This window comes from Danio rerio, chromosome 9 (genome assembly GCF_049306965.1).
Source record: "Danio rerio strain Tuebingen ecotype United States chromosome 9, GRCz12tu, whole genome shotgun sequence".
Lineage (NCBI taxonomy): Eukaryota > Metazoa > Chordata > Actinopteri > Cypriniformes > Danionidae > Danio > Danio rerio.
Genome location: NC_133184.1, coordinates 23,042,071 through 23,066,501, shown reverse-complemented (window position 1 = coordinate 23,066,501; position 24,431 = coordinate 23,042,071). Strand labels below are relative to the sequence as shown.

General features: G+C 38.3%; 1 protein-coding gene across 9 annotated transcripts in view; it reads left to right on the top strand.

Moving 5' to 3' along the window:
- The window catches only part of zmym2 (zinc finger, MYM-type 2), a 30,325-nt gene extending 9,404 nt beyond the window's left edge, over nt 1-20,921 (top strand). For 5 of the 9 annotated variants that reach the window (XM_001923537.9, XM_073912609.1, XM_068223590.2 and 2 more), the window contains exons 3-23: nt 744-1,029; nt 1,225-1,390; nt 2,653-2,865; nt 4,692-4,839; nt 5,159-5,274; nt 5,395-5,517; nt 6,965-7,115; nt 7,337-7,509; nt 10,266-10,431; nt 10,530-10,561; nt 10,644-10,773; nt 10,868-10,995; nt 11,117-11,279; nt 13,355-13,489; nt 13,654-13,763; nt 13,950-14,130; nt 14,438-14,583; nt 16,371-16,485; nt 16,855-17,097; nt 17,229-17,364; nt 19,702-20,921. In XM_001923537.9, coding sequence (XP_001923572.4) covers nt 744-1,029; nt 1,225-1,390; nt 2,653-2,865; nt 4,692-4,839; nt 5,159-5,274; nt 5,395-5,517; nt 6,965-7,115; nt 7,337-7,509; nt 10,266-10,431; nt 10,530-10,561; nt 10,644-10,773; nt 10,868-10,995; nt 11,117-11,279; nt 13,355-13,489; nt 13,654-13,763; nt 13,950-14,130; nt 14,438-14,583; nt 16,371-16,485; nt 16,855-17,097; nt 17,229-17,364; nt 19,702-19,888 — 3,248 coding nt within the window. In that variant the 3' untranslated portion in view covers nt 19,889-20,921. The remainder of the gene's footprint in view (nt 1-743; nt 1,030-1,224; nt 1,391-2,652; nt 2,866-4,691; nt 4,840-5,158; nt 5,275-5,394; nt 5,518-6,964; nt 7,116-7,336; nt 7,510-10,265; nt 10,432-10,529; nt 10,562-10,643; nt 10,774-10,867; nt 10,996-11,116; nt 11,280-13,354; nt 13,490-13,653; nt 13,764-13,949; nt 14,131-14,437; nt 14,584-16,370; nt 16,486-16,854; nt 17,098-17,228; nt 17,365-19,701) is intronic. The other 4 variants (XM_068223591.2, XM_073912613.1, XM_073912612.1 and 1 more) reach the window with 1 other exon arrangement.
- The last annotated feature ends 3,510 nt before the right edge of the window (nt 20,922-24,431 follow it).

Sequence of the window (24,431 nt, the reverse complement as noted above, 5' to 3'; positions counted from 1 at the left end):
GCTGAACCCGGCACAGTTTCTCCCTTGTGAAAATGAACCAAACCAAAAAAATGTTTTAATCTATTATAAATGATGAAGAGATGCACTGTAGTGATCTTAAAATAATTTAGGATTAATGTATTAATGTACATGGATTATTGTGCAAGTGTGCACGCAACTGCAAAGAAGCCGGAAGTCATTCATTTTCAATCAGAACAGACTGGTGGTGATCTCCAGCGAGAAGCATCAGAACACAGTCCTGTTTACTTTAGTTCTGAACACAGTTGTTTCCAAAGCCAAAGTAAGGAGAATCTGGGAATTGTGGTAGCTGGATTTCCAATTATTTATGACGTGTTTTTGTATTCTTACAGGGACATACATTTAAAATGTTACTGGCAAGTTACAGATGTGCATTTAGGGTTATGTTTATTCAAATAAAAAGCAGGAACCGCATGCTATCTATAACGACAGTACACAACAGTATTGCTGCTTCAGAATATTTCTGACATATAGGATAGGTGGAGCAAGGCCACACCACAGGCAACAACTTCATCTTCCATAGTTAAATCCGTTTGATGGGAGGCGCACAACATCTGACTAGACAGCATGTTTTTCTGCAAAAATGCTAGTTATTTTTCTGTTATGTTTAAATGGCTCTGAATACAAGATTAGGGAACTTCAAAAGTCTCGTCAGCAGACTCGTTATGCATTTAATAACAACTGTTATAGTGACGGTGAGTTGAAATCTTTTTGTCCTCCCTCAGATTCATGGATCTCCCAATCGGCGTCTTTTCCACGTAATCAGAAGCAGCCTGGAGTGGACTCACCATCCCCTGCAGCTCCTCTACCCAAACCTCCCTGCCAGTCCTCAGGATCCCAGCAGCCACCGCGCACCATGAAAGTCACATGCGCCAACTGTAAGAAACCTTTGAAGAAAGGCCAGACTGCGTACCAGCGCAAAGGCTCATCCCACCTGTTCTGCTCAACAACCTGCCTGTCTGCCTTTTCCCATAAGCCCGCTCCCAAAAAGAGCTGCACCATGTGCAAGAAGTACGTCATTTTAATATGAGTTTGAGTGAGTGAGAGAGAGCGAGAGAGTGATCTGAAATTGCTAACCACAGGTTAAAATGATGCTTAGCTGCTCTTATCTTTACACACGGTCAGACTTTTATATATGTGCATTGTCTTGATTTGGTTTATAGCAATTAGAGTGTCATCCTAACATTTGTTTCCTTTCTTTACCAGAGACATAACCAATATGAAAGGAGGCACCATAGTGGCCCAGGTGGACTCCAGTGAATCATTTCAGGAGTTCTGTAGCACAGGCTGCCTGGCAGCTTATGAAAACAAACAAAATCCTCAGAAGAACCAGATTAAAACAAAGTGCACCGTCTGTGGAAAACTCACTGAGGTCAGACTGTTCATATTCTGATATACTTTTCATTTGCATTGAATGTATTATACCCTGTTTATAAACAGCTACAGCCACGAATGTTGTCAGCATGTTACTCCCATGAATCAGGCAAACTTTTCTTTATGGAGTGTTGCTGTGCCTGGTTAGGCTACAGTGTTACTCAGAATTTGAACTCAGGGCTCTGTTCATTCTTGTTTGCAATGTACAGGCAAACATTTGAGAAACAGGTTAAAGAGCTATTATTTGATGTAAAACATATGCTGATTGTTTTCTTTATGAATCTTTTTAGTTTGTATTGACAATTGCATTCAGGGTGTCTGCAGGCTCTTTAAAATCTTAAAATATTGTGACTAACAATGCATCTCAATAAAACCTTTTTTTAGATGCAAATTTTTTTTATTGCAAAGAGATACAATTTACAACAGCTCTTAGACATTTTACATCAAATCCTTCATCCTCAATTTTATTCTTGATCTTAAAATGGTCGTACAAAGTCTTAAATCTTACTTGATGAAACCTAGCAGAAACCCTGGTACTACTTTTTGCAGAAATGAAGGTAAATATCTAGTGCTATGATTGGCTAACTCTAATACAGTCAACACTAAAAAAGAGCATGAAGTAAATAACGCAGCCACAATGTTTTTGCACTGCAATTGCTTTTGTTTGCTTAATTTTTTAAATGGTTCTGATGTAGGACTTTGTGTACTTTACCAATGTCATCCCAGAAAGCATTATTGTATACGGTTATCATGATCAGTCCAGTCATTGTGAACTAGTTGATGCTGGTGAACTAATGAATCCTGCAATGGGGAAAGCTGAAAATATGAATGTTAATTAATGAAGACCAGCATGAAATGATAGAGTGAGTTTATTACCATCACACTCAGCAAGGCTTTTTTAATTTCTAAAGAGATGGGATGGTTAGAATTAGCTCCCCTTATTTCTTTTTCGTTCTTCTGTAATATGAGTTCATTGCAACTGAATGGAAAACCCAAGTACTGTCATTTTCACACACTTTCCGTTGTTGTCCATTGTCAAATATAATTTTTGAACACAGTCAAGCCTCCAACCTTGTAGCCATGGTTACTGCTATCCTTGATTGTATTTGGTGATGCCATAGCAATCACCTTGGGAACAAAAGAAAAGACCATTACACCAATTTATTAGTCGTTTCGGTTATTTATAACATGCTAATCTTGAACCTGTAACCTCTACATTAAATACTGTTCATCATTGTGTGTATGTGTGTTTGTATCCAGATTCGGCATGAGGTGAGCATCAAGAATGTGACTCACAAGATTTGCAGTGATGCGTGCTTTAATCGCTACCGTATGGCTAACGGGCTAGTCATGAACTGCTGCGAACAGTGTGGGAACTACCTGCCTAGTCGTGCCACGGCGAACCACGTTTTACTCATAGACGGCCAGCAGAAACGCTTTTGCTGTCAAAATTGCATCAGGGACTATAAACAGGTCAGTGTCGTATGTTGTTTTTTTTTCTTACTTTTAGCTCAGCCTCCTGTAGGTAGGGATGCCCTGATCAGTATTTTTGCAGCCGATGCCAAGTACCAATTCCTTGTCATGGTGATCGGCCGATACAGAGTACCAATAATAATGATTGGAGTTTAATAATGCATTAAGCACATTTCCCTCTGAGTATCATAGTTAAGTAGAGATCACTTCTTACCTAGGATAAATTAAGGATGTTGCATATAATCCCTTAAACGTGTCTCTTACAACCATTTAGGTGTGAACATGTCATTGATCAGAAACAGATTTACAGAAAATAACTGATTAAACACAAAATAAATTGGTAAGAAAATGACTAATAATGAAATTTAGAAACTTTGCAAATGATGGGAAAAGAATTCAACACGTCACCATAAAGAAGTTTGGAGCACATGTTTGATGTGTAAGAAGTTAAAATGAACACCTATAAATCCATTTATTAATACTAAACTTGGAAATGAGCCTATAAACTTCTGTTTATTGCTGTAGGTAGTTATATTATTAAATATTCATGTTAAAAATGTTTTATGTATGTTATATATCCCGCCAGGTTTTAGTAAACTTGCAATGATGTCAAAAATAGACAACTTTCAATTCTTATATGTAAAAAGGCCTAAATACATGCAAAGTCATTCAAGTATTTAGCTCATCTCCAACTAACACAAACACTTGCGATGAGTTCATAAGATCAGCCTGGTCAGCAAGTAACCATCGAGTAATTAAATGTGATTATCGGCCAATACCAATCTCTGGCCGATCGATCAGTGCATCCCCTAGTTGTTGGACATTCAAAACAACCAGCATTGAGCTGCTAGACTTTGTGCAAACAATTTCTACAGATGCTGCAACGTTTGTAATATTATGTCACACTCTTTAGGGTCTTTTACAAAACATTATTTTATATACATTATTATTAATTATTTATTTGACATGGGCATCACAATTACACTTGACAACCCAATGTATTTGTTTAAGTTGCAAAAATCAGTAGAAGGTACTCAAACTGTGGAAAAAACCTTAAAAGGCCCTTAGCCCATGGCTAATCCCTAAAACCCTAAGCAGAATTGCCTTCATCAGGGTAAAAGTGTTACTTGGTTAGGGTTTGGGTGAAATATAAAAATATTTTAAGTGCCGAATTATTTATTTATTTTTTGCTGTTTTTCTAATGAATTCTTTACCCAAAGATCACCGACACATTATTTAAGCTACCCCTGAGCACGTTTTGTTTGATTTTGCATTTAAGTGTTTTAGCATACTTGCTAATTCTCAATACCTGCCCACGGAGGCTTGACATAAAACCAAAATAGAATAGATACATTTAAACAACATTATAGTTCTTTATATAAAATTGCTATATGGCAAAAGCAAAGGTGGCATGATCGAACAAACTAATAATAGCCTATTTGTGTAAGCACTGCTGTTTTGTATTAAACCACTTTTTAAGTACACTAGTAAAAACATTTAAATTACTTTCTGATTTTAGGCTAACAGGTAAATCATTACACTTTAGAACAAAACATTCACCTTTAGCTGTTACTCTGTGAGAGGATTGAAGCCTACTGATTAGGTCAGAAAACAGTATTGATACATGAATATTAAAAATTATTTACTTTACTGCAAAGCTGCAATTCTGCAGTTGCTGTTTTTTTTTTTTTTTTTGTCCAAACTTGAGTTTTGAAATGAATTGAAATCTTTTTTGATTCATGAATTTGGGTTTTATTGCAATGAGCAGTGCACTCCTAGTTCTCATGTTTTTTTAATGATTGCTCTTAATTTTTCTCTTTCCACAGACTCATGGAAAGATAGTGCAGTGTAGTGGGTGTAAGGTGATGTGCAGGTCATTTGATGCCACTCAGTGCATCGGGGCAAATGGAGCCATGGAGTCTTACTGCACCACAGCCTGTATGACCAAGAGCAAATTCACAGCTGCTGCACAGAGTGAGTGGATAATCGCAACCTAGAGTCGACGCTGTCACTCTTGCTCCATGGGTGCCAGCGGCCTACATTTGTGTTCCCTTAATGCCCCTAAATTCTGATGACGTGTTGAATATGCAAAATGTTGTCCTCATTTGTTCTCCAGCACAGATCATGCCCATTTAGTTCCCCAGGATTAACTCCTAACCTTTACATGCATGCTATGTCAGGCAGTTTGATTTCTACTTTTAAGATGTGTACCAACTTCAAACTCTAGTCAGAGATTTGAGGTCAGAGGAACTGATGTCTGTTATAAATGTCTGATCTTGTTTTGTATTTGTAGATTCTGAGCCATCGTGCCACTTCTGTAAGAGAAATGCATTACCTCAGTATCAGGCAACTTTACCTGAAGGAAAGGTTTTGAGCTTTTGCAGTTCACAGTGTGTCACCAAGTTTCAGGTACTTCAGTTTTCTCTATCTGTAGAACTCAAGCTTAAACGTGACTCTAAATATTAGGAATGTCCATGTCAGAGTACAGAGTGGTAATGTTCTTCTGGTGACTTTGCTATCCAAATGTAGAATGCCACAATCCAAACATCAACCAATGGGCAACTTCCTGCTTCAGCTTCTGAAGACATCCAGCTGAAGTGTAACTATTGTCGCAGTTCTTTCAGCCTGAAGCCAGAGGTTCTGGAATGGGAGGTGAGGACTTGCATGCACATTGTCATTTATTCATTTATTAATATCAGTCTAAAATAATATAATTTATAGTGACATTCATTTCAATCTACAGGAATGCACTATATTTATAAGAAAGATACGCTGTTGGTCGACATTAGGAAATATTTTAATTTTTATTCCTCCCAGAAATAAGTCAAATCTAATTACAATATCAGAAAAAAAGTGCTTGCTGGTTAAAAATCTGTCTGATATCAATGAAACCAGTCTGAGTTGATTAGTGTTTTATGACATTGCGTGTTATCCTACTGGAAATAGCCATCAGAAGATGGGTACAGTGTGGTCATAAAGGGATGGACATGGTCAGTAACATTACTCGGGTAGGTTGTAGCGTTGACACCATGCTCAATTGGTACTAATGGGCCCAAAGTGTGCAAAGAAAATATCCCTCACACATTACACCACCACCAGCCTGAAGTGTTGATACAAGGCAGAATGGATCCATGCTTTCATGTTGTTGACGCCAGATTCTGACCCTACCATCCCAATTTCGCAACAGAAATCGAGAATCAGACCTGTCAAAATTTTTTCCAGTCTTCTATTGTCCAATTTTGGTGAGCCTGTGCAAATTGCAGCCTCAGTTTCCTGTTCTAAGCTGACAGAAGCGCACCCCAGTGTGGTCTTCTGCTGCTGCAGCCCATCTTTGCTTCAAGGTTTGACATGTTGTACATTCAGATATGCTCTTTTGCATACCTCGGTTGTGACGAATGGTTATTTGAGTTACTGTTGCCTTTCTATCAGCTGGAACCAGTCTGGCCATTCTCTGACCTCTGGCACCAACAAGGCATTTGCTCCCACAGAACTGCTGCTCACTGGATATTTCCTCTTTTTCAGACCATTCATTGTAAACCCTAGAGATTGTTGTGCGCGAAAACCCCAGTTGATTAGCAGTTTCTGAAATACTCAGACCAGTCCGTCTGGCAACAACAACCATGCCACATTCAAAGTCACTTAAATCAACTTTCTTTCCTATTCTGATGCTCTGTTTGACTTGCTGCAGATTGTTTTGACTATGTCTACATCTCTAAATACATTGAGTTGATGTCATGTTAACACATTTCTAATCAGCCAATCACAAAGCAGGTGGACAGGTGTGCCTAATAAAGTGGCCGGTAAGTATATATCATGCTTGAAAAGTTGTCATGCCGGTAAAGCTGCAGCTAGTGTGAACACAGAGGGTTGATGTTCTCACTTAAAAACTAAAATATATTTACATAGTAAATACATCATTGGTGGTTTGGAATAAAATAAATTTATGCAAAATTACAGTAGACCTTGCAAATTCAAATATTATTTTTCAAACTCGTATTTAAGACAACATGGATACAAGAAAATGGCAATTTACGTTTTTTGTGAGCTGGTTTGTTAATGTTGTGAGTGGCCTTAATGTGATCACATCTGATCTCTGCAGGATAAGGTGTATCAGTTCTGCAGCAAGACCTGTTGTGAGGACTACAAGAAGCTCCACTGCATCGTGACGTTCTGCGAGTTCTGTCAGGAAGAGAAGACTCTGCATGAGACTGTGAAGTTCTCGGGGGTGAAGAGACCCTTCTGTAGTGAAGGTCATTATTCTAGGTTCAGTTGAACTTCTGTGCATATTTAATAGCACATTGTCCTGTGATTAGATCTACTGCTGTTCACATCATGATGTGTTGTGATTTTATCTTTAGGATATGAGGACATTGTTCTAATGAATTTGACACACTAGACTTCTGATATTATTTTACTGTTGGCATGTTTTTAGTTTTCTGACGGCAGTGATATGGTTCTATTTTGTCTACAGGCTGTAAGTTACTGTTCAAGCAGGATTTCATCAGGCGTCTGGGTCTGAAGTGTGTGACTTGCAACCACTGTACACAGATGTGCAAGAAATCTGTCACTAAACAGATAGACGGAGTCAGCCGGGACTTCTGCAGCGAGACCTGTGCTAAGAAGTTTCACGACTGGTACTACAAGGTACTGTCACTGATTTTATATAATTCATATATATTAGATCTGTGCATCATGTCCTAAAAGTACTTCAGATAATGTCATATAAAAGTGCTTGTTTCTTATTGAATAAATTAATATCAATGTACATGACAAGCCACAAACCTAAACTAACTTAAATTATATATTTTTTTACTTTTCACCAGTTTTTCCAATATATATATTATCTGAGAGAAAGACAAATCAGCTTTCCATTAGAGATGTAAACCTACACTGGTCTCTCGGTACGGTTCCGATTATCATACCATCGATTTGGTTCAGTTTGATACCTCGGTGCGTCTCTGTGCATTGACGATGCTTTTCATACGTACCTATATTTTACTTCACAGCACAACACTGCACAAAAAAAAAACTAATGAATAATTATATATATATATATATATATATATATATATATATATATATATATATATATATAATTAGGGCTGTCAAATTATTAGAAAAATGGACGTGATGAATCACCTTTTTTTGTAATTAATCATGATTAATCACAAAATGCCGTATTATTATATGAATAAAAACACAGACATGTAAGTGCCATTTTGAATTTCATAACAATCCATGCCAATAACTAACAAAAATGCTTTCCATGTTAGATTCTTAGTGGCCTACAAACACATGCATGCATGCGCACACACACACACACACACACACACACACACACAGAGACAACACACGCAGTGCCAGGGAGCGAGAGGAATTCCTTCCGATTCTTCAACAAGTACGATCGCGTTCATCAAATTTGCTTAAACTATGCGTTCTAAAGTATGGCTGTTTTTCACAAGCAAAGATTCTGACACACCAACGTGAAGCAGACACTTTGCAAAAGGGGGAAACCTGTCAAACCTAATGAAACATTTGAAGGCTCATGGATGCAGCTTAAGGAGGAGCTTGCTTTGACAGCTTGCAAATTCACCTGGCACTTTCATTCTCTTGGACACCAATACTTGCGCTGGCAATGAACACACGTTGGCCACAACGTAAAATACAAAAACTGCAACTGCGTTATTTGCGTTATTTCTTTTTACGCGTTAAATATTTCAAATTAATCACGTGGATTAACACGCTAATTTGACAGCCCTAATAAATTTATTTGTATGCTATTTGTAATACAATTTTGTGCTTTAATACAGTCATATATATGAACTGTACCTCTGAAAACTCAAGTACATGCACAGAACAGCATGAACATTTATAGCAAATAAACAAATGTAATTATGCTTACACCCCTATGATTGGTCACATGCTCAACAGAAAGGGCTGCGATTGGCTCTAAAATTCTGGTGCTGTTCACCCATGAGTGACTCTGTTAAAGTGCAGCAGTGATTACAGCTGATCTATGATAGACGCAGAGGAGAAAACTCGTTCTGCAGACACGCGCTCGTGTCTGTATCCAGAAATATATTGCTGTAACAGCAGAGAGGAGATGAAAAATTACCTCACAACAGCAAGTTATACTGTATGTCCACAGTGAGAGAGAGAGAGAAATGAGTGTACTTTCAGTTTCTCCATAACAGTGAAATAGGGGCTTTGCTGTAACTTCAGTATCAGAGAAAGACTGTCCAGCAAACGCACACACAGTAAATTGTGGACAGTTTCTGCTTTTTTTACGCAGTTGGAGTGTTTAAATTACTCATGCTTGCCTCCCTTGACATAGTAAGCTACAACAATATAGCGCATAGGAGAAAAGTGAGGTATGTAATGACCGGTTATGATTATTACTGAAACGATACTGAATGGTCCATGTCTACACTGCGGTGCACCGAAGAAACAATTATCTTTGACACCCCTACTTTCCATTGTAACTTAAGGTTAAAGGTTTTGTGCTTCAGCGTCTCACTTTTGCTTTGATTTATTTGTTCTTAAAACTCTTAAGACTCTTCCTGTTGATGTTTTTTACTGTTTGATTAAAATTTGAATAGAGATTTGGGAAAATTTTACCAGAAATTTTAAATCTTACAGACATAAGATTATTTAAATACCTTTTAAAGGATTATGTTAATAAAAACCTCTTCCCCAAAAGAAAGAAAAATGGTCCATCAGCATAGCAATGTAGCACCTTCAGATATCAGTTTCAGTCGAGTTCAGCCATCAAATATTTGCTCACTTAAAAGTGGAATACTCTGACTCGGACACACAAAGTGTTTTGACATCACTACACTGCTAATAAGCTAAATTATCAAGTTTAGTTAACATGGTTTGCATGAAACCAGGACAAATAATTATTTATTTGTAGAGTTTAGTAAGTTATCAGCTGGGCCAGATAGAATCTACAGACTTTATTTGTTGTTTTTGCGCAGAATTTATGTTATGTAATGTTTAAAAACATTATGAAAAAAAATTAAAAAAATTTTTTTAACTTTGCCTACAATGCTAATCCAACTAGATCCACTTATTTGGTAAAAACAAGTCTCTCATAATATATCTACTAAACGAAAGAATTTTTATTTACAATACAGATTGTCAAGTAATAGTTTCTCATTTTCATATTAGTCAATAATATTACTGAAATTAATTAAAAACTGAATAAATATAAGTTTACACACATTTACACAAGTAAATAGTCAATGATTGGCAAAAAATCTGTGTATTTCTGCACACACAGATTCCGTGTGGGCCTAGTTATCAGCCACCAGTCCATTGTGTGCTTGTGCTGATGCTCTTTGACCTAAATCTGTAATGCAGTCATTTACAATCCCTGTTTGTTTTCCTGTGGCCACTAGGCGGCGCGCTGTGACTGCTGTAAGGTACAGGGGAACCTGACGGAGTCTGTACAGTGGCGTGCAGAGTTAAAGCAGTTCTGTGACCAGCAGTGTCTCCTGCGCTTCTACTGCCAACAGAACGAGCCCAACATGGCTACACAGAAAGGCCCAGAAAACACTGCTTTAGGTAGGGTTTTACTCCCGGACCTGAAAATTTGCATGGATCATTCCATCATGTTTAAATTAAACCTTAAAATGAAATTTTTTTTTTTGGTCTGCTTACAGGGTTTGGAGGACCAACCCAAACATCCAAAATGGTGAGGGTCCTGTCAGTTTTGACTGAATGATTTATGAACGATTAGTCCATTCTTGTTGTGACTGTTGCAATTGTTTACTCAGGGCCCTGTATCGTACGCTGGCGGAGGGATCCTGAAGGATGTGAAGAATAAAGCTGTGCTCTGTAAGCCCCTCACCATGACCAAGGCCACATACTGTAAACCTCACATGCAGAGCAAACCACTGCAGACAGGTGAGGATCTTTTTTTCTGTGACTATACAATCTCTGTAATGTATAATCTCTCTCTGGTAAAGATGGAGAAGCTTTAATACCTGCTTCTCTTTAGATGAGGCAGATCTGGAGAGCTCAGGAAAGGAGTACATTCCTATTCCGATCCCTGTTCCTGTTTACGTCCCAGTACCCATGAACCTCTATTCTCAGGCCACGCCCACTTCTTTTGCAATACCTGTACCGGTAAGAAAGTTCTCACAGAATGTCAGTCATTGAAATGGTACTAGTATAGTTTGTATTACAATGTTAGTTTTATTTTTATGTTGTCTATTTATTTTACTCATTTACACCTTTCTTTTTTCAGGTGCCTGTGCCAGTGTTTCTACCAACCACGCTGCAGAACGCTGAGCAGATTGTGAAGACCATCAGAGAGCTCAAAGCCAAAGTTCCTTCTGATCCTCTAGAAGCCGATCTAATAGCGATGGCAGAAGTGATTGCACAAGAAGACGAGAAACCTAAATGCTCAAGTAAGAATCTCTTAAGGCCTAGACAGCTTTGGCAGATGAAAACAAGACTCTGATGTTGTATAATAATAATAAGAGGAGTATTGCTCCGATCAGGATTTTTGCAGTCGATACCAAGTACCGAATCCTTGTCATTGTGATCAGGCGACAACAAATATTGATTCTGATGCTTCAAGCTGTATGAAACTAAGCCATTGCAGAAGCACATTTTCCCTGTATGTATGAGATCTCGCTTTACCTAAGAATAAATTAAGGGTCTTGCATACATGTAATGGTCAGAAGCAGCTTCACAAAAAAAGAAGATTAAACAGATAGAGAAAAGTAGTAAGAAAAATGACTGACAATGCAATTTGGAAACATTGCTCATGTGTTGTAGCGATGTGGATGTAGAACCTGGGTTGTAAACTTGTAAAACAAATACTTCAAATAGTTCATGCGATGGGCCAGATCAGCGATTTCTGATCGAATCATGAAATGTGATTATCGGCCAAAACTGATCCCTGGCCAATCGATCGGAGTATCCCTAAAGCCTGGTTTATTCATCTGCGTCAAGTGACCGGCGCAACAATCGGCGCATGCAACGTGCGTAGCTCTGCATTTATACTTCTGCGTGCTGTCTCTGTTGGTATGCATTACACTTCCGAAACGCTAGTGGGCAGTGAGGTGTTAATGTTCCTCTGTGTCGAGTTTCTTCGCTGCTGTGTTGCTTTTCCTGAACACTTCCTGGATGTACAAGTGGCTCAAACTCGCTCATTTTGAGTCAGGAACCGGCGGACATGCAACAACTTTAACTATGAGGTAAACACAAAACAAAACTTTCCATCCGGAGCTCCTTCACGGGACTCCTCAATTGTAAACGATCGCTCCATTGGGCTCGCGCCATTCGCGCGGCTCCCGGTCCCGCCCAGACTCGTCAGAGCTACCAAGCTGACCAATCACAGAGCTTGCGCTACGCATCGTTGCGACATGTAGTTGCATTTTTTGAGAGGTACACATCAGTGATGCCGACGGCCACGGCGAAGGGCTATGCGTCAACGCCGTAGCATACACGTGCGTTTGACGCAGAAGTATAAATCAGCCTTAAATAATAGTAATTATTGTTGTTAATAGCTGTAATGGTAATAATAATTATTGTTATTATTTTTTTGATCCATTATTAAAAATTTAAACCTACATTAGTATATCTTAACAAAATTGTACATTGTATTTCCAGTTGTCAATCATTGCACGCTTGACTAACCTGTATGCAAACTGTAATTAATCTTGTGGCTTTCGAGCTTTGAAATTTTAGTTATGCTTTATTTAAAACAAGTCCCAAATGCTTTACAATGCAAACTGCTTATTAATCTGTCAAGCATCTGACAGGACACTGAGAGTACACTGTTAACCTGTATTTCTAGGAATTGTTGAAGCGCTGACTGGGAAAGCTTTTGCTTGTTTATAGCATTTCAGAATGTGCAAGTTAAACTTAAACTCCTTTTTTTCCCCATCGAAATGTATTACTCGCTCCTGTAAACATGACTAGTGGATGTTTTCTGTGCACAACAAGCAGACACAATAATTGCATGATCAAATTAGTTGTTAATTTGCATAATTGGCTTTGATTAGTTTTTGCATTTGTGCTAATTTCACCCTTACATTCTATCGTAGCTGCTTTGTATTTAGATGTATTTATTGTCAAGATGTCATCACGGCCCTAATGTTTAATGTGCCTCTTTAAATCTGTGGTCACACTTTACAATAAGGTTCATTAGTTAATGTTAATTAATGCATTTACTAAGATGAACAAACAATAAACAATACATCTACTACTGTATTTGTTTATGTTAGTTAACGAAAATACAGTTGTTCATTGTTAGTTTATGTTAACTCACGGTGCATTAACTAATGTTACCAAGCATGGACTTGAATGTTAATAATGCATTAGTAAATGCTCGATTATGATTAATAAATGCAGTACATGTGTTCATGATTAGTTCATGTTAGTAAATGCATTAACTAATGAACCTTATTGTAAAGTGTTACCAAATCTGTTAATTTTGACATCCTAAATCCCTTCTCTTTTTGAATTTGTACAGACATCAAATGTGAAAAGGGCAGCAGTGAAGAGAAGATGGAAATTGTAAAACAGGAAAACGGTAGCGGGAGCTCAGAAGAGGAGGAGGAAGACAAGTATGAACCAGATTTGGACCTGGAGAAGGACCTACCCCTTGGTAAAGTAACTAGCAATTGAGCATGGAGGTTCTTTCTAAAGTAAAATTGTTTTAGGGCAATTGTTCCTGATCTCTGACATGAGATTATACATTTAACGAAAAACACTCTTACTAATTCACAGTTATCAGATGAAATAATTATACTTTGCTCTTGTTTATTCCAGCATCAGAGCCCGTTTTAGTTGAGCGTCTGGATACAGAAACACTCTTCTCATTGCCTCCAGTCCTGGCTGAGGAAAAAGAAAAGACACCTCGAACCAGAACAAGGAGAAGGGTACTAAAACAATCAACTCTAAAAACACAGTGCTTAGAACTGTCCAGTGATTAGAAAACCATTTGCTGTTCACATGCTGATTTGTTGTGATTGCCGAGGTTCTATATGAGGCTTAGAGAGTCGAAGAAAATGATTGTAAACCATCACTGCGTATGTGCTAATTGTTCTGCTATTCTTTAACTTTAGGGCCAGAAGAGGCGGGCAGTAGAGGAAGAGTCTTCATCCTCGTTGTCTTCTTCTCCAGCAGCAGAGTCCTCAGCAGTTGACAGCTCTTTCCCCTTAAGCTCCAGATATGGCTTAAACGCATGGAGAAGATGGGCCACAACTGAAGACTCACCGTCCAAAGGAAAGGAGAGCCAGAAACAAGGTAATAATCATTAAAGGTTTAATAAGATTTTATTGAGCAGCTTAATCGATGGGAAGTTTTGTTGGATTTAAATGTGCTCAATGATTATAACTTCATTGCTGTTCACATTCTGAAACAGTTTTGTTGATCACTTTGAGTTATGAGGGCACTTTTTCCCTATTCATCTCTATTCATTTCCTTATTCTGTGTTTTTTATTGAATTGTACTATTGTAAAACCTGAGTTATTGTGTAAATGATCGTTTTTATAAAATCAACAGGACGTTCATGTCTTTTAACGCAGTGCTAATGTTTTTCCTCTCACTTCAGCAGTTAGTTTAAAAAGCAGTCTCCTGTCCCTGAGCCAAGAAGAGTTGAATCAGTCTTTATCCCGGTTTGTCAAAGAAGTACGTCGTCCCAATGGTGAACACTACAGTCCAGACAGCCTCCTTTACCTCTGTCTGGGTATCCAGAAGGTGAGTTGTCAACATGATTTTTGCCCACCAAAGCTGTAATTGGAAATCTTGAGAATTATAAAACCTTGAATGTTTGCTATTACATCTCCTTGTGTGCTTTTATAAATTAAGAAATCATTGAAGCTTTCCCTTCAAATTATTAGTTATTGATTATTGGTTTTAATGTCATGAAGTCTTAAATTTGTCTGCAGAAATCCAATGTTTCCTAATGACCAATATGGGATGCTACACATGCGCACGCACGCACACACACACACACACACTCACGCACATACAGTCTGTCCAAAAAAGTCAACATACTGTCTGTTCACCACATGGAATTAGCTAAGCAAATGGGTAAAGATAATTACTGGACGGAGCTAGTAAAAAGTGATTTCAGATTGATGCAGAGCTTCTAATTTCTAATAGAAACCATTCAGAAAATGAATCCTGTTGTTATGGAAAATATATTAATCTTTTTCAGAAAGGTTAAATTGTTGGCATTGTTCATCTGAGGAGATTGCTAAAACTACTAAAATTAAATAAAGAGCTGTCCAGTATTAAAACTGAAAGGTTAGTATCGAACCATCATCTTTGTAACAAAAAGGCTTTGTTGCCTTAAGAAGTCAGCAATCACTTAAACATCTGGTGAAATCAAACTGTGAAGAACAACTGTAGGGCTCACAGCATTGTTTAATAGTAAAAGTAAAAGCTTTTCCACATGCACAATGGGAAGGGAACTCAAGGGATTGGAACAAAAAGGCTGTGTTGCCTTAAGAAAAACATTTATCGGTTACGCTAATAGGGGGAAAGGCTTCAGTTTGCTAGGACAAATAAAGATTGGACTCTGAAGCAATGGGAAAAAGATCATGCGGTCTGATGAATCCAGATTTGCCCTGATACAGAGTAACGATGAGTCCATCAGAATAAGAAGAGAGGCCGATCAAGTGATGCACTAATCAGTCCTAGTTCTTGCCATATAAGCCTGTAGGAGCAGTGCTGGGCATGCTACACCTGGTCAGGTCTAGCATTAGCTTTGTTCTGCGCTTGAAGAATGAAGTCAGCTGACTACCTGAATATATAACAGTTATATACAGGTTAAACAAAAAATTTATTCATATATTTTTTTTCTCCCCTGATAGTAAAGGCTTAATCCACAATGATTCATTTTGCTCAAATTGTGAAAGATTGTTTCAGGGAGCAAGAGACATAATTTTTACACATGAACTGGCCTTCAAAGTGTCCAGACCTTAACCCTGTTGAGTATCTGTAGATGTGCTGGAGAAGACTGTACAGTAGTGTGACTCTCCCATCATCAATACAAGACCTGGGTAAAAAAATGCAACTCTGGATGATAATAAAGGTTGTTAGATTGTAGAATCATATTGAAAAGATTCCATGCTTATTATGTGCCATAATCAGAGCTAAAGATGATCCAACAAAATATTGCAGACTGACTTTTGGACAGGCAGTTTATGCATCCCAACATTAAAATAATCTTGGCGGAATCCTTATTAAAATTACAAGTTTTAACTTCTTGTTTTTCTTTTTTCCCCACTGTTTAAAAATTATATGCTGCCAAACTAAACAAAATCAAGTAAACTAGATCTAGTTTTAAGCACTCCAGATCTAAGCAGTGTCCATTGATTATATCATTTGCTGTTCACATCCTGAAACAAGATGTTGATGCTTTTGCTATGAGGACACATAATACTGCTTATTGAAAACTGACCCACTCTCACCTTTATTAAATCCACATGTTTTGCAATGCATTAGTGTATTCATATATATTTTTTGCACATTTGTAGCATTTGCAGGACAAAGGAAGGACAGATGACCTCTTTAATGACTCACAGTATGAAATGTTTGGGGAGGAACTGAACAAGCTCCTCAAAGACTGGCAACCCAGTGTTCTTCCGGATGGTAAATACACTTATAAGTGTGAAAATGTGCAAAGATCACTGTACTGTATTTTCCAGAATATAAATCACATCTTGTATAATCCAACAAGCTTAAATATTCACCTTTTTGATCACATTTTGATAATCTTTCTTGTTTTAAAATGTCCAGTGATTATAACCATTGCTGTTCACATTCTGAAAAAGATTGTTGACTCAATCCAACTATGAGGACATTTCAAACTAATTAGTGACCTGCATATGTAGTATGGATACTTCAAATTGATTCAATTGTTAAATGTAATTAAGGGTTTGAAATACCTTAACATGGTGTGCTTGACCTATTAAAAACAGTGTTGCTCCAGTGTTTAAGTGTGAGTATTTTTCCTTTGAGGTTCTCGGTGGAGTCGTGTTGAAGAGCAATATCTGTGGAGCAGCGGACAGCTTGGAGAACAGGCGCCTTCTGTCCTGCTGAGATCTGTATTCTATCTCAACACCAAATACTTTGGTCTTCGCACCCCAGAACAGCACTTACGCCTCTCATTTGCAAACGTCTATGGCCCAAGCAGCTCGAAACCGCACAGCCATGAGACCACCGTCTGTATACGCATCCCCTCCATCTCACAGGAGCAGCATGGTGTGTTTTTCAATTGTAGTTTCGCTTTACTTGTGCATTTTAAATGTCCCAAACTTGTTAGATATTTAAATGTTCAATGTGTTTTACCAGTGTTGCTGTTTGCTGAAATGTCTTGTACGTGTTTTTCACAGAGCAATCAGGAAGTAAGAGAAGACGTAAAGATTACTGTGACTCAAATTTTGATTCAGACAGCGGTTCAGGGGGATCCGCACACTGTCCTGTTAAGAAGCATGAGTGCCGACTGTATGAGCTTTACCTTTCGAAGTGGTGAGTGACGTAAATCTTCCTTATTTGTGATGCATTTGAAGAACTAAGGGCTTTTTCAGAACTGTAAATAGTATTTAATTTAATTTTCTGTAAATTTGTATTTTTCTTTTAGTAACCCTTTACGTTCGGTTCTCATTTTTAAGGGAAACATTTTAAAGTGCACCAAAATGTGGTTCTACAAGTACAACTGCCCCTTATTGCCAGAGTGCACCTGTGTACATTCCTCTACTTCATTTATACTTCATTCTGAGATGTGACACGAAAGCACATTAGTATGTATCTGTCATTCCCACGTTAACTGATAAATGATGTGTATTTAATTATACTCCGCTGTAATAAAGTTAATGTGGGAATCATAATGAGAGCAATTACACAACATATTAAGATGAAGAGGTGCTTCTATTTTATATTAAAAAAGAGCTTTTATTTTAACTGTGATAGTTTCTTGCTGATTTGAATGCAGCTAGTTCAAATTATTTTAAACTGAGTGGTGTCCAGTGATTATAACAATTGCTGTTCACATCCTGAAACATGGTGTTGACACTTGTAATATGAGGACACAGCAGACCTTTGGTGCAGAGGTAGTCAAGCAGTGGTGCCTGTTCAGTTCTTTTCTTAGTGAGGTAATATGATAAATGGGTAGAGTGTCTTAAGTGAACTGGAAAATTAAAATTTGATCTGTAGTAGTCTTACAGGGGTGTAATGGTGCATGTATTTATAAAATTTATGTATTTTAGCCGGCAACTAGCTCTCTGCAACTCAAAATGGTCGCCCACTGAAGCTAAGCAGGGCTGAGCCTGGTCAGCAGTACCTGGATGGGAGACCACATGGGAAAGCTAGGTTGCTGCCAGAAGAGGTGTTAGTGAGACCAGTAGGAGGCAGTGTGGGTCCAAATTCCCCAGTAAATTGATGGGGACTCTACACTGCTCAGTGAGTGCTGTCTTTCAGATGAGATGTAAAATTGTGGTCATTGAAAATCCCAGGATGTCCTTCCAAAAAGAGTAGGGGTTTAACCCACTGGCGTCCTAAACATCCCCATATCATAATTCGCTTCATCACTCTGTCTCTCCACGAATCAGCTGGTGTGCAGTCTGGCGCAAGTCTTGTCGTCAAGTCATCCAGGTGGATGCTGCACACTGGTGGTGGATGAGGAGATTCCCCCAAAAAGTGTGTAAAGCAATTTGAGTGTCCAGAAAAGCGTTATATAAATGCAAGAAATTATTGTTTATTATTATTAGAGAAAATCTTTGTACAAAACTAAATGTTAAGCTTTAACCCCAAGGCCATTTAACTAATATTATGCAAAATTTGTTACCAGGTCTTCATTCTGTTGGAAAGACTTTAAAATATATATTTTTTATACTAGATGGTGCGCTTTTCTATTATTATTATTATTTATTCCTGTTGTCTGCCTATGCATATTTTATGCCTATTGTGGAATTGAATGGATAAATCATGCAGTAATAATTGTGTGGGCTTGTTAGAATGGAGATTGTCAAACTGTTGTTGGTATTTGTGTAATAGTTTGAATGACAGAAATTAAATTATATTAGAAATACCCTTGACCACATGTAACTTTCACACCAGGGGTGGGGTCATAGGACCTTGTAAAAACTATGAACATTTTTTTATTATTTGTTTTTTGTACAAAGTTTGAAAAGTGAGCTTGTATTTTTTTATTTTTTAACGTAGAAGTTCAGAAGCCACTAAACACCTTATTGTTTTCATTAAAACGTTTTAAAATCTGGTAGAGCAGGGGTTCTAAAAATTGGTCCTGGAGGGCTGGTGTACTGCAGATTTTAGCTCCAACTTGCCTCAACACACCTCAACACAACAAGGATGTTTCTAGAAAGCCTTGTAAGAGCTTGATTAGCTTGCCCAAGTTTGTCTGTAACTAAACTTTGCTGGACACCGGCCCACCAGGACCGAGATTGAGAACCCCCCTGTCTTAGATTTACAGTCTAACACAGGTGTTATCTCAGCCAAATCTAAAAAATATATGATGCTCGTGTCATTTCATAGCGTGTAGGACATTTCATCATAACAGGGGAACATCTTGACTATAGTCACAGGTGATGACAGTGAGCACAGTGCTGCGTATGAAGCTACCATTTTGTAAACAAATCAGCATTTTTTAGCAAGGGGTTGCCTTTGAAAATCACTGAGTGTTTGATTATTATTAATATGATTAGAACTGCTGCTGGTGAAAAGATTCGACATCAAAGATGGACATTTTGGACATATCTTCATAGTCTTTTTGGTTTTAGCCAGATTTGCTGAACTTTAATAGTTTTTCTGAACTATTTGTCTGACGCTTCTCTCTTACTCTCTCCTCAGCCCAGAGTCTGTGAGACAGAGGACAGATTTTTTTTACATGAAGCCAGAGGTGTCTGCGTCGTCGGATAGTCCGCTGTGGTTCAGCTCGACGCCTCTGGAGAAGAGTGTGCTGAGCAGGCTCCTGACTCGAGCGCTGCTGGTCAGAGAGGTCTATAAAGACAACCAGCCTGAAGAGGACGCAGCCTAGAGGCCGATGCACTGAAGACTTCTAACTATGCTATCATGACACCCTGTGCATCACCAAACCAGCTGCTTTCCACACCACACCCTGTCACGCTCCCTTTAAACACACTGATCCCAGTACAGTTATGACATGAGTCCAGTCAGGATGGACATCGATGGGATTATGCTGATTCTGGTCAGTCTTCCCAAAGACCTTGATTCAGACGAGTAGATTTTTTTTCCCCCACCATGAACGTGACTTACAGTATGCTGCTTTCTTCTTTATTTTCCCCCCCTCTCTTCCCTATTTGTTGGAAACTTTTGTTGATGTAGCATTTCTTCTTGTCAGAGTCTAGTCTGTTAGCAGACGAAACACACAGGAACTTTAGGCTGTAATGGAGGTGATGAGGATGTATTCGTTTCTTCCTGCCCAACAAAGCCTTCTAAAGATAAAATTTTATTTATTACTGCTGATCGACGTGTTAAAGACGAGAGTCTGAGATTTTGAGATGACAGGGCAGGGTGTGTGTTGGACACTGCCATGTGTGCAATTTCTCTGGCCTTCCATAAGAGCATTAAAACCTGCTGCAGCCCCGGACCTCTTATTTGTGCGAGCGGTGTGTCTGTAAATGTGAGTGCATCTTTTTTCCCTCTCCTTTCTTGTTGTTTTGGAGTGAATTGGACAGGAGGTGGTCCTGCGCAGTCAATACATTATTGGCATTGAACCTTTAAGTGTGAAACTATTCCTCTGAACAATCAAGTATATGAAATTTGACTCTGAACTTCATTTGCAGCGTTATGCTGATTGCAGATAAGCGGAGATGCATTGTCAATGTTTAAACATTGTCATAGGATTTGCTCTGTAGCCTTCCTGGAGCTGAGAGTCATTTGAAGGATGTGCGTGAGCACAACGATCATTAAATGTTACGTTTAAAACACTTAGCTTATGCAAGAGTGAAAGTGATTTATTTATAAAGTGAAAGTCAGCCGGGTTTTTCTTGTCATGGTTTTTATGGTTATTTTCCTTGACCCTTTTCTACCAATAAATTACAATCTTATTTGTTGTCTCATAATGGCTCGCGAGTAAAGACCCCCATTAAAGATTTTATTTTCTGTTTGAGGGAAACCATGAAATGTGAATTTTCAGTTTGTCGTTTTGTTTACAGCTCTTGTCTTCCATCTCTTGGATTGGAAGGATAAGTGAGTAGCTTTCTGTAACGGAGTAAAGATGTTTTGTGCTTGTTAAACAAAGCTCATTATTAGGCAAACGAGGTGTTGAAAATATTAAACTTTGGGCACTTAAATCCTTCTGCACTGATTTTACGTTGAACATGAGTGATCACTCGCTACTAAGAGGTAAAGGAGAGGGATAAAAACATTCCAATGTGGACATGCTTATTCTTTATCACTTTTTATCATAATGGGGAATTAATTGGTTATTGGAAAGAAAATAAAGTAGTACCAGAACTTTAACTGATAAACGTTTAAAGACAGGCCTGCTGTGAGCTCAGATATTGTGAAAGCTTTTGTTTACCCATCTGTTTGCATTGTCAACAAAACTACATTACCCATGATGCTGTGCATAAATTTCCTTGAGTAAGATGGTTGCAGAAGCGCTGTGTGTGAATAATGTAATCAAGCCACTTTCTCTACACTCAACATGCTTACGTTTTTTATATGTATGCATAGTTTACAATAAAGTGAAATATATTGGTTCCACAGATACAGCCAACAACTTTAAATGGATACTTTTATATTCCTTCATTGTTTTTCATTTTAATGTTATTTGTAGTGCATCATGGGATTGTAGTTTTGCCTTTTGTCTTGCATTTTTATATACTTTTTGCTTCAAATCAAAGATTGTAATGTAACGTTATGATTTAACAAGACTTGAGGAAAAAATAGACCAATGAATGAAAAAAACTGTTAAGGGAAAAAGTGGATCGGCACTAATTGTCCTGCTCATTTAAAGCACACTGTAGTTTTGTCTTCTGCTACTTGAAACGTTCAAGCTTTTAAGATTCTAGATTCTGATTGGCTGTCACATTTTTCTTTGGTTGAAAAAGAAATGAAAAGATTTGAAAGTGATTCCAATAATATCTGTCCACTTTGTTATAACTAGTGTGCACTTCTGTTTTCAGGAAACTATTTTAACTTAATGTTTAATGTAAAATTTATATCTATTTATTCAGTTTTTTGTTAGTCCCAACAATGATTAACACCGAAACCAGATTAAAAACAGACATTTTGCAGTTTAGCTTTGCAGAAAGTTACTTTAATGAAAAACAAATGGTCAAGTGCATCCAAAATTTTTGACTAGTAATGTACACTCACTGGCCACTTTATTAGGTACACCTGTCTGTCTGCTCATCAGCCAATCACATGGCAGCAACTCAGTGCGTTTAGGCATGTAGACATGGTCTGGATGATCTGCTGCAGTTCAAACAGTGCATCAGAATGGGGAAGAAAGGGGATTTCAGTGAGTGATCGTGGCATGGTGCCACATGGGCTGGTTTAAGTATTTCAGAAAATGCTGGTCAACTAGGATTTTCACACACAACCATCTCTAGGGTTTTTAGAGAATGGTCTGACAAAGAGAAAATATCCAGTGAGCAACAGTTCTGTGGGAACAAATGCCTTGTTGGTGCCAGAGGTCAGAGAATGGCCAGACTAGTCGAGCTGATAGAAAGGCAACAGTAACTCTAATAACCACTCGTTACAACCGAGGTATGCAGTAGAGCAACTCTGAACGCACAACACGTCCAACCTTGAGGCAAATAGGCTGCAGCAGCAGAAGCAAAGAACAGTAAACAGGCTACAATTTGCACAGGCTCACCAAAATTGGACAATAGAAGATTGGCAAAATGTGGCCTGGTCTGATGAGTCTCGATTTCTGCTGCAACATTCAGATGGTCGGATCAGAATTTGGCATCAACAACATGAAAGCATAGAACCATCCTGCCTTGTATCAATGGTTCAGGCTGGTGGTGGTGTAATGGTGTGGGCAAAGTTTTCTTGGCACACTTTGGGCCTATTAGTACCAACTGAGCATGGTGTCAATGCCACAGCCTACCCGAGTATTGTTGCTGACCATGTCCATCCCTTTATGACCACAGTGCACCCATCTTCTGATGGCTACTTCCAGCAGGATAACACACTTTGTCATAAAGCGTGAATTATCTCTGACTGGTTTTTGAACATGACAATGAGTTCACTGAACTCAAATGGCCTCCACAGTCACCAGATCTCCAATAGAGCACCTTTGGGATGTGTTGGAGATTTGCATAATGGATGTGCAGCCGACAAATCAGCAGCAACTGTGTGATGCCATCATGTCAATATGGACCAAAACAATATGGACCAAAATCTCTGAAGAACATTTCCAGTACCTTGTTGAATCTATGCTACGAAGGATTAAGGCAGTTCTGAAGGCAAAAGTGGGTCCCTGTACTAGCAAGGTGTACCTAATAAAGTGGCCGTTGGGTTCATTCCGCTGTGGGGACCCCGGATTAATAAAGGGACTAAGCCGACAAGAAAATGAATGAATGAATGGTATCCATGAGAAGAGTCATGTTCAAGTCGCTTCTAATACGGATTTGTTGCTTCAGTAACAATAGTAGGCCTCTTTATTGGAGTTAACATGCCAAAATGTGTTTTAATATCATATTGTCCAAGAGTTAAGCCCAGCCGGCTGTTGTGATTTAAGTTTGACTATATTTATCTGTGTCGTACAGCATGCTCTCTTTCTGCCAGATGAGTGACATGAGCTCACTTGGCACCAATAGTTGGTATCATCTCCTCCCAAACAAACAGATGGATCACAGACCAAGCCCCTCGATGGACTTTATTCCGGCAGGTGTCTCTTGTCAGCAGTTGCTGCACCAGAATGCAGCGAAGCACAAGGTCATTGCAGACGATGGTCATGTGACAGGAAATGGTCAACAAGAGGATACACATTGTCCTGTTTTCATTAAGGTTGCCTGAGTTGTGATTGACAGGCAGTTGTTATCATGAGTGTTAATATAGGCAGTACAGCACTCCCTCTTCAGTATTAATAAGAGTTATGCTGCATGCTGGTCTTTTTATAGGGCAGTGGAGCTACTGAGGTAAGTGGGAGAAGGAGATATGTAGGAGGGTGATATTTAATGACCGTTTAAGACATTACACAAAGGGAAATATTTAGTCAGAATTCTTTAAATTGACAAAAAATATCTCTTAGCAGCAAATATTTTCTAAACATTAGTTGTCACGGGACTTTTAATTAGATATAGTCATTGACATTTTAATAAATGAAGTCTTAAAGGCACAGTTGACCCCACACTTAAAATATTGTCGTCATTGCGTCACCTTTCATTTGTCACAAACCTGTTTTGAGTTTCTGTTCAACACAAAAGAAGATATTTTGAAGAAAGCTGGAATCTAGAAACTATTTACTTCTATAGTACTTGTTTTTCCTCCTAAGTTAATTACTGGTTTCTAACATTCATCATATTTTAGTGTTCATTGGAAAATAGAAACTTGTTTGGGTGAACTATCCCTTTAAACTACACTTTGTTATTCAATGTACC